Genomic DNA, 11,286 nt, shown 5'->3' with positions numbered 1-11,286 from the left:
GGTTGAGGAAGTGGGTCACAACTGTGCGTAAGGGTCTACCTTCAGAGGCTGTTTAGATGAATAGTTATTTTTTGCACTGGGGCTTTTTGAGCTTTGATATTGGTATCTTTCTATGCTGGCCTTTCTCCCACTTCTTATGGACCAGCTGGCTGGTGTGTTTACGGACATATTCAATCTCTCCCTATCCCAGTCTGTTGTCCCCACATGCTTCAAGATGGCCACCATTATTCCTGTACCCAAGAAAGCAAAGGTAACTTAACCAAATGACTGTCGCCCTGTAGCACTCACTTCTGTCATCATGAAGTGCTTTGAGAGACTAGTCAAGGATCATATCACCTCTACCTTATCTGTCACCCTAGATCCACTTCAATTTGCTTACTGCACCAATAGGTCCACAGACGATGCAATCGCCATCTCACTGCACACCGCCCTTTCCCATCTGGACAAGAGGAATACCTACAGTTGAAGTCGGAAGTTTACATACACCTTAGCCAATTACATTTAAACTCAGTTTTTCACAATTCCTGACATTTAATCCTAGTAAAAATACCCTGTCTTAGGTCAGTTAGGATAACCACTTTATTTTAAGAATGTGAAATGTCAGAGTAAAAGTAGAGAGAATGATTTATTTCAGCTTTTATTTCTTTCATCACATTCCCAGTGGGTCAGAAGTTTACATACACTCAATTAGTATTTGCTAGAAATGCCTTTACATTGTTTAACTTGGGTAAAGTGTTTCGGTTAGGAAGCACACCGAAAATTTCACGACAAAAAGTTATATTTACGTTCGTTGAAACATGTCAAACGTTGTAAAACATCAATCTTTAGGGCCTTTTTAACCGGACGATTCCAATGTCTTGAAAAACGTTATGGAACACAAAACACAGCTACCTCCTCACGTGAACGCGCGTAACTGTGACCTGTCATTCTCTCAGTCAGACTCCAGGAGGTCTTGTTCGCTCTCTGTTGACTGCAAAAGCCTGAAACACGTTCTAAAGACTGTTGACATCTAGTGGAAGACTTAGGAAGTGCAAATTGAACCCAAAGTCACTGTATACTGAATCGGCCCAGTCTTGAAAAACTACAATCCACTTCCTGGTTGGATTTTTTCTCAGGTGTTTTCTATCCAAATCTACTAATAATATGCATATTTTAGTTTCTGAGCCAGAGTAGTAACCTGTTTAAATTGGGTACATTTTTCATCCGGCCGTGAAAATACTGCCCCCTAGCCCAGACAGGTTAAGCCATTTTGCCACAACTTTGGAGGTATGCTTGGGGTCATTGTCCATTTGGAAGACCCATTTGTGACCAAGCTTTAACTTCCTGACTGATGTCTTGAGATGTTGCTTCAATATATGCACATCATTTTCCAGCCCCATGATGCCATCTATTTGTGAAGTGCACCAGTCCCTCCTGCAGAAAAGCACTCCCACAACATGATGCTGCTACCCCCGTGCTTCACGGTTGGGATGGTGTTCTTCGGCTTGCAAGCCTCCCCCTTTTTCCTCCAAACACAATGATGGTCGTTATGGCCAAACAGTTCTATTTTTGTTTAATCAGATCAGAGGACATTTCCCAAAAAGTACAATCTTTGTCCCCAAGTGCAGTTGCAAACCATAGTCTGGCTTTTTTAGGGCAGTTTTGGAGCAGTGGCTTCTTCCTTGCTGAGCAGCCGTTCAGGTTATGTTGATATAGGACTCGTTTTACTGTGGATATACATACTTTTGTACCTGTTTGCTCCAGCATCTTCACAGGGTCCTTTGCTGTTGTTCTGGGATTGATTTGCACTTTTCGCACCAATGCACGTTCATCTCTAGGAGACAGAACGTGTCTCCTTCCTGAGTGGTATGATGGCTGTGTGGTCCCATGGTGTTTATACTTGCGTACTATTGTTTGTACAGATGAACGTGGTACCTTCAGGCGATTGGAAATTGCTCCCAAGGATGAACCAGATTTGCGGAGGCCTACAATTTTCTGAGGTCTTGGCTGATTTCTTTTGATTTTGCCATGATGTCAATCAAAGAGGCCCAGAGTTTGAAGGTAGGCCTTGAAATACATCCACGGGTACACCTCCAATTGACTCAAATGATGTCAAATTAGCCTATCAGAAGCTTCTAAAGCCATGATGTCATTTTCTGGAATTTTCCAAGCTGTTCACTGGACACAGCCAGTGAAATATCAGGGCAGCAAATTCAAAAACAACAAAATGTCATAATTCAACTTTCTCAAACATACACTTCTCCTTGATGTAACCACATTGTCTGATTTCAAAAAGGCTTTACAATGAAAGCAAAACATTTAGATTATGTTAGGAGAGTACATAGACAAAAATAATGACACAGCCATTTTCCAAGCAAGGACATGTGTCAATAAAACCCAAAACACAGCTAAATGAAGCACTAACCTTTGACGATATTCAGATGACACTCCTAGGACATTATGTTACACAATACATGTATGTTTTGTTCGATAAAGTTGATATTTATATCCAAAAACAGCATTTTACATTGGCGTGTGGTGTTCAGAAAATGTATTCCCACCAAAACTTCCTGTGAATGTGCACATCAATTTACAAAAATACACATCATAAACGCTGACAAAATATATAACAATTTTTTAAAGAATTATAGATAGCGGTTGCATCCAGGAGTAGTCTTTGTCAGATTTTAAAATAGATTTACAGAGAAAGCACATTTTTCAATATTCTGAGTACATAGCTCAGCCATCACAGAGAGCTATACAGACACCCGCCAAGTTCGGGGCAACCTAAACTCAGAATTAGTATTAGAAATATTCTCTTACCTTTGCTGATCTTTGTCAGAATGCACTCCCAGGACTGCTACTTCCAAAATAAATGTTGTTTTTGTTCGAAATAATCCATATTTATGTACAAATACCTCCGTTTTGTTTGTGCGTACAGATCACTTATCCAAAGGCATAACGCGCAAGCGTGGAACCAGAGACGAAAAGTCAAAATGTTCCATTACCGTACTTAGAAGCATGTCAAACGGTGTTTAATATCGATCTTTATGGTATTTTTTACGTAAAATTGCGATAATATTCCAACCAGACAATAGCATATTCATTCAAGAAGAAAAAGAAGGAACGGTGTGCTCGCGTGACTATGCATATCCAACTCCTCCAATCCCTTTGTTGCCAGGCAGACCACTCACTAACTGAAGCTCCTATACTCTGCCCAGTGACAGGAGAATGCTCAAACCACTTTCTGAAGGCTTTTGACAGCCAATGGAAGCCTTAGGAAGTGCAACGTAATCCCACAGATACTGTTGTTTCGAAAGGGACTAGAAGGAAGAACTACAATTCTCAGATCCTCCACTTCCTGGTTGACTTTTTATCAGGTTTTTGCCTGCCATATGAGTTCTGTTATACTCACAGACACCATTCAAACAGTTTTAGAAACGTCAGTGTTTGTTCTATCCAAATCTACTAATAATATGCATATTCTAGTTTCTGGGCCAGAGTAGTAACCTGTTTAAATTGGGTACGTTTTTCATCCGGCCGTGAAAATACTGCCCCCTAGCCCAGACAGGTTAAAGGCACAGTCAACTTAGTGTATGTAAACTTCTGACCCACTGGAATTGTGATACAGTGAATAATAAAGTGAAATAATCTGTCTGTAAACAATTGTTGGAAAAATTGCTTGTCTCATGCACACAGTAGATGTCCTAACCTACTTGCCAAAACTATAGTTTTGTGGAGTGGTTGAAAAATGAGTTTTAATGACTCCAATCTAAGTGTATGTAAACTTCCGACTTTAACTCTATAAGAATGCTGCTCATTGACTACAGTATAGGTCAGCATTTAACACCATAGTACCCTCCAAGCTCATCATTAAGCTCTAGGCCCTGGGTCCGAACCCCGCCCTGTGCAACTGGGTCCTGGACTTCCTGACGGGCCGCCCCAAGGTAGTGAAGGTAGGAAACAACACCTCCACTTTGCTGATCCTAAACACTGGGGCCCCACAAGGGTGCGTGCTCAGCCCCTTCCTGTACACCCATGACTGCGTGGCCAAGCACACCTCCAACTCAATCAAGTTTGCAGATGACAACAGTAGTAGACTTGATTACCAACAATGACAAGACAGCCTACAGGGAGGAGGTGAGGGCTCTAGGAGTTTGGTGCCAGGAAAATTACAGTGCCTTGCGAAAGTATTCGGCCCCCTTGAACTTTGACCTTTTGCCACATTTCAGGCTTCAAACATAAAGATATAAAACTGTAATTTTTTGTGAAGAATCAACAACAAGTGGGACACAATTATGAAGTGGAACGAAATTTATTGGATATTTCAAACTTTAAAAAATAAAAAACTGAAAAATTGTCCGTGCAAAATTATTCAGCTCCATTACTTTCAGTGCAGCAAACTCTCTCCAGAAGTTCAGTGAGGATCTCTGAATGATCCAATGTTGACCTAAATGACTAATGATGATAAATAGAATCCACCTGTGTGTAATCAAGTCTCCGTATAAATGCACCTGCTCTGTGATAGTCTCAGAGGTCCGTTTAAAGTGCAGAGAGCATCATGAAGAACAAGGAACACACCAGGCAGGTCCGAGATACTGTTGTGGAGAAGTTTAAAGCCGGATTTGGATACAAAAAGATTTCCCAAGCTTTAAACATCCCAAGGAGCACTGTGCAAGCGATAATATTGAAATGGAAGGAGTATCAGACCACTGCAAATCTACGAAGACCCGGCCGTCCCTCTAAACTTTCAGCTCATACAAGGAGAAGACTGATCAGAGATGCAGCCAAGAGGCCCATGATCACTCTGGATGAACTGCAGAGATCTACAGCTGAGGTGGGAGACTCTGTCCATAGGACAACAAGCAGTCGTATACTGCACAAATCTGGCCTTTATGGAAGAGTGGCAAGAAGAAAGCCATTTCTTAAAGATATCCATAAAAAGTGTCGTTTAAAGTTTGCCACTAGCCACCTGGGAGACACACCAAACATGTGGAAGAAGGTACTCTGGTCAGATGAAACCAAAATCGAACTTTTTGGCAACAATGCAAAACGTTATGTTTGGCATAAAAGCAACACAGCTCATCACCCTGAACCCACCATCCCCACTGTCAAACATGGTGGTGGCAGCATCATGGTTTGGGCCTGCTTTTCTTCAGCAGGGGCAGGGAAGATGGTTAAAATTGATGGGAAGATGGATGGAGCCAAATACAGGACCATGCTGGAAGAAAACCTGATGGAGTCTGCAAAAGACCTGAGACTGGGACGGAGATTTGTCTTCCAACAAGACAATGATCCAAAACAAAGCAAAATCTACAATGGAATGGTTCACAAATAAACATATCCAGGTGTTAGAATGGCCAAGTCAAAGTCCAGACCTGAATCCAATCGAGAATCTGTGGAAAGAACTGAAAACTGCTGTTCACAAACGCTCTCCATCCAACCTCACTGAGCTCGAGCTGTTTTGCAAGGAGGAATGGGCAAAAATGTCAGTCTCTCGATGTGCAAAACTGATAGAGACATACCCCAAGCGACTTACAGCTGTAATCGCAGCAAAAGGTGGCGCTACAAAGTATTAACTTAAGGGGGCTGAATAATTTTGCACGCCCAATTTTTCAGTTTTCTATTTGTTAAAAAAGTTTGAAATATCCAATAAATATCATTCCACTTCATGATTGTGTCCCACTTGTTGTTGATTCTTCACAAAAAAATGACAGTTTTATATCTTTATGTTTGAAGCCTGAAATGTGGCAAAAGGTCGAAAAGTTCAAGGGGGCCGAATACTTTCGCAAGGCACTGTACCTCTCACTCAATGTCAACAAAACAAAGGAGATGATCATGGACTTCAGGAAACTGCAGAGGGAGAACCCCCCTATACATATCGACGGGACAGTAGTGGAGAAGGTGGAAAGCTTCAAGTTCCTCGGCGTACACATCACTGACAAACTGAAATCGTCCACACACACAGACAGTGTGGTGAAGGCGTAAAAGCTCCTTTACATAGACTTAAAATCACTGGCCACTTTAATAAATGTAACACTAGTCACTTTAATAATGTTTACATATCTGGCATTACTCATCTCATATGTATATACTGTATTCTATACTATATCTTAGTATATGCCTCTCTGACATTGCTCATCCATATATTTATATATTCTTAATTCCATTCCTTTACTTAGATTTGTGTGTATTAGGTATATGTTGTGAAATTGTTAGATATCACTTGTTAGATATTACTGCGCTGCCAAAGTTAGAAACACAAGCATTTTGCTACACCCGCAATAACATCTGCTAAACACGTGTATGTGACCAATAATATTGAATTGTATTTCAGTTTATTTGTACTATCAGTGAAGTGGAGATAGAGCTGCTGGGCCAAGGCAATGTAGGCCTCCATGCTAATTTAGCTGAATTACGTAGGGACCTGGACCGTTTTCCAGATTAAAGCGAAAGGAGCAATTGTAAGAGCTAGGTTCTACATGCTCAAGGAGATGGATGCTCCCAGCTCCTCCTTCTTTGGTATGGAAAGACAGAGCAGTGAAGCCAAGGGTAGGCATTGTCTGCGGCTGTCGGGATGGGCGGGTGACCTCTGTGGTGGGGGAGATGCGGAAGTGGACTGTGTTTTTTACTGAGTTGTACAGGGCAGAACTGTGTGATCCTATTTGTGCTCAGATTTTGTTTGCAGAACTCCCTAAGCTCTCTCTGGCACAGAGGGATGAAATGGACAATCCCCCGTTGTCCCATGAACTGGCAGAGGCCATAACCCAGATGTCCCTCAGCCGTGCACCAGGGGTCTAGGGATTCCCAGTGGAGTTTTATAAAAAATTCTGCGGAATAATTGGACTGGACTTCTTTTGCGTGTTGCATGAGTTCGTCGGGGTAGGAGAGTTGCCGATGAGCTGCCTTTGGCGGCTCTGACTCTCCTGCCCAAAAAAGGGGACTTGTTTGAACTTAAGAACTGGCCTGTTGCATTGCTCTGTGCGGACTACAAGATATTTACCAAAGTCCTCGCTAACAGACTGAAGTCCCATCTGGACTCTATAGTACACAAGGACCAGACATAGTGTACACTGGGATGCTTAATCATGGACAACATGTTCTTAATAAGGGACACGTTGGACTTGTTGAGAGCTTCTAATATTAACTTTGGACTGGTCTCTTTAGACCAAGAGAAGGTTTTTGATAGAGTGTACCATGAGTTTCTGTTCAATGTGATGTCTGTGTTTGGTTTTGGGGAAAGGTTTTTGGCTTGTGTGAAGATGTATGCTGGGGTGTCATGTATGGTCAAGGTGGGAGGGGGGCTCAGTAGGCCAGTCTGAGTGAGGGGGGCACTAGACAAGGATACCCTCTATCGGGGCAGTTATATATACTAGCCATTGAGCCTTTGTTGGGCCTCCTACGCAGGAGACTGCAGGGAGTGTGCTGGACAGGCATGAGTGTGTTGACAGACATAGCCGTGTCGGCGTATGCAGATTACATTTCTGTGATGGTTAGGGATAGGCAGGATATGCAGGCACTAGAGACTAGTCTGAAGGTGTACGAGGGAGCTTCATCAGCTAAGGTGAACTGGGGCATGGAGGGATAGGGGGGCATGGAGGGATAGGGCCCCTCTGCTTCCAAGGGATTTGCAGTTGGGTTGCGAAGTGCTGAACATTTTGGGAGTGTACCTGGGCTGGGAGAGGTGGGTCAGGAAGAACTGGGAGGGGCTGTCACAGGCAGTGGTGTCAAGACTGGCCAGGAGGAGGTGGCTCTGATCCCAAGTGTCATATAGAGGCAGGGGGCTTCCTTGTGGCATAAACTGGCTGCACTCAACAACCCCCCCGACTGTAGCTGTACCATACTGATGTCGGCTGGAGGGAACCAGCATGCACGCTGCTGAGGAGAGCTGGTTGATTAGGGTTGAACCGGCAGCTGTTCCTCATGAGGCTGGAGAGGTTGAGTACAGCAGGTCTCTCTGATTTTTACTCTATGGTGCTGAGGGCCTGGTGGCTGCTAAGGCCCACACAAGAAGGGGGTGTGCAGCCTGGGCTGTGGGAGGAGCCTATCTTCCACAATCCAGCCGTCCATTTGAGATCGGTTCAATCGACCAGCCTGCAGAAGCGACTGATGGCAGCGGGTTTACTAAGGCTGGGTGACCTGCGGCTGCTGCGGAGGAGGTGTGGAAAACCTCTAAAGTTCTGCCACAACTAACAGGACTAACATATCTTAGGCTGCTGGAGAAATTCCTGGGGGGGGGGGGGTCCAGGAAGCACTGTCTGAGCTGGTTAGGGGGGTGTTAGAGCGGCCAAAGGTTGGAGGGGCCACCAATGTTTCCACCACTGCAGGTGATGGCAGAGACTGGGGACTGGCAACGGGGTATGGAGGACTTGTTTGAGTTTAACACTCCGAGCCTGGGGGAGTTTGAGGGGGTGGGAGGTAAAGCCCTCTACAACCTCTGCATTAAAGTGAGGAACATTAGGAACATAACAGGAGTGAAGGCACATCAGTGGCAGGGGGCATGTGGGGTGGAGAGTATGGTGGGTTTTAGATGGAGGGGGCTCTACAAACTTCCAGTGCTAAAGAGGTCAAGGGACCTCCAGTGGAGGGTTCTACATGGAGCCCTGGCCACCAATAGCTGGTTGGCACAGGTCGACCCAGGAGTTGGACAGGGGTGTCCTTTCTGTGTCATGAGTGAAACTGTGCATCATGTGTTTTCTGTGTGTGCCAGGTTAATGCCATTAATGTCTCTTTTGGAATGTCTGTATGAGAGGTTGGGGGTGGAGTTTACTGTCGGGATGTTTATAATGGGGTACAGGTATTCGAATAAGGAAAAGGCCAAATGTGTGTTGTTGAATTTTCTGTTTGCTCAGGCAAAGTTGGCTATTTGGCTAACAAGGAGGAACAGGGTCAAAGGTGGGGGGATAATAGACCCTTTACTATTTAAACAATTCCCTGAATTTCCTCACAAATGAAAACAACATATTTCAAACACACATTCAGACAGATAGAGAGAGCGAGAGAGAGCAGAGAGAGCAGGAGTGAGAGAGAGACACACACCTCAGTGCAAGACAACGTGTATGTGGGAGATAAACAGATCAACATCACTGCTGAGTTCCATCCATTAAAACATCAACAAAATAAACTGAGTCTAAAGAGGTCATTCGGACCGACAACCTCTCTCTGTCCTTGAGCTAGCCCACACTATTCTCTCTGCTGTCTCCAGACTGTGTGTGTGCATGTGGGTGTGTGTATGTTTGTCAGAAGATGAGACTGCATGCGTGCGGTGTGTGTAATGTGCATTTGTCTGACTGAGTGTCGTGCGGCACATTCACTCTTAGACTACACCTCTTGTTTACGAAGCATGTGACAAGTAAAATTATTAGATTTTACACACCACTTCAAGAATGCACTTTAAAAAAATCAAGTCATACACACACACACACATACACGATGCACCATGAAGGCACTTCACACAGCCAGGCAGACACGCATTATATCAGCTCTCTGCAAACACCTATACATACCTACACACCATGAGACCACATCACACACTTTACATGAAGCGTTTGGTATTATTGCCTCTGCTCCAACAGGTTGGCTAGATCACATCTTACTTGAAAATAATCAACGTTAGTCAGAGAATCCCAAAGCCAGTATGTGACATCATCCTGATCACATTAGTAATTTAGGACATCTTTTAGAAGGCCCCACAAAAACCCATAATTAGACATCTATTCATGTCATATTCATGCAGCTCCCAGCAATAAGGGGATTCAGACTGTCTATTTAGAGGTTAAAGTATTTAGCAATGACTGCTCTAATGAGTTGGTCTAATGGTGTATTCCCTGCGAAGAGAAACTACTTCTCAAGGATGCTTCCCTCATTTTCTCTGAGTTTTACAGAATTCTGAAAGTAATCTTTCTTCTTTTACCGATAAGGAAAATGTAGTGGCGGCGGCTAATTCTAATATTTTTGTGCAACCATGAGTGCGAGGTTCATTCCAGTTTAACTAATTTATTGTTTCATGTTATTGTATATTACAGGTGATTGACCTGTGACAGTGTCTTGTGAAAGACTCATGTATGGTCTTGTGTCAATTGAGAACGGTTGATAAAGTCAGTAGCTCCCAATTCTCTCTGTGGGTTCGATTCCCACGGGGGGCCAGCACAGAAAAAAAAAAAATGTATGAAATTGTATGAAATGTATGCATTCACTACTGTAAGTCGCTCTGGATAAGAGCGTCTGCTAAATGACTAAAATGTAAATGTAAATAAGTCACAGACAGTGTAACCAGCAAAGCACCCCCACACAATAACACAACCTCCATGCTTTTACAGTGGGAAATACACATGTGGAGATCATCCGTTCACCCACACCACGTCTCAAAAAGACACAGCGGTTGGAACCAGAAATCTCAAATTTGGACTCCAGACCAAATTACACATTTCCACTGTTCTAATGTCCATTGCTCATTTTTCTTGGCCCAAGCTAGTCTCTTCTTCTTGTTGGTGTGGTTTCTTTGCAGCAGTTCGACCATGAAGGGCTGATGCACAGAGTATCCTCTGAACAGTTGATGTTGAGATGTGTCTTACTTGAACTCTGTGAAGCATTTATTTGGGCTGCAATTTCTGAGGCTGGTAACTCTTATGAACTCTGTGTCTTCCATTCCTGTAGCGGTCCTCATGAGAGCCAGTTTCCTCATATCACTTGATGGTTTTTGCGACTGCACTTGAAGAAACTTTCAAAGTTCTTGAAATTTTCCATATTGACTGACCTTCATGTCTTAAAGTAATGATGGACTGTCAAGTCTCTTTGCTTATTTGAGCTGTTCTTGCCATAATATGGACTTGGTCTTTTACCAAATAGGGCTATCTTCTGTATACCAACTGATTGGCTCAAACCCATTAGAAGGAACGAAATTCCACAAATTAACTTTCAGAAGTTAATGTATTCCAGGTGACTACCTCATGAAGCTGGTTGAGAGAATGCCAAGAGTGTGCAAATCTGTCACCAAGGCAAAGGGTGGCTATTTGAAGAATCGCAAATATAAAACATATTTTGATTTGTTTAAAACTTTTTTGGTTACTACATGATTCCATATGTGTAATTTCATAGTTTTGATGTCTTCACTATTATTCTAAAATGTAGAAAATAGAAAAGAAAAGATTTGATGTTCTAAAACTTTTGACTGATAGTGTATACTGGTTTTTAAAAACAATGACAATAACAATCAATGAGCAAAGAGCACATGCACAGCAACATAGGACAAGCAACACGCAGCATGCAGACAGAGAAATAGCACAAAAAGCAACAAAACAAAATACA

General features: G+C 43.1%; 1 protein-coding gene across 1 annotated transcript in view; it reads left to right on the top strand.

Moving 5' to 3' along the window:
- The first annotated feature begins 7,950 nt into the window (after window positions 1–7,950).
- LOC115193019 (uncharacterized) overlaps window positions 7,951–11,286 on the top strand; it is a 33,091-nt gene continuing 29,755 nt past the window's right edge. Inside the window, exon 1 of the mRNA XM_029752017.1 lies at window positions 7,951–8,138. Within this exon, the coding sequence (XP_029607877.1) occupies window positions 7,951–8,138 (188 nt within the window). The remainder of the gene's footprint in view (window positions 8,139–11,286) is intronic.

The sequence above is a fragment of the Salmo trutta genome, chromosome 4 (genome assembly GCF_901001165.1).
Source record: "Salmo trutta chromosome 4, fSalTru1.1, whole genome shotgun sequence".
Classification (NCBI taxonomy): Eukaryota; Metazoa; Chordata; class Actinopteri; order Salmoniformes; family Salmonidae; genus Salmo; species Salmo trutta.
The sequence above is the reverse complement of the archived record's forward strand: the minus strand, read 5'-3'. Positions and strand labels throughout refer to the sequence as shown.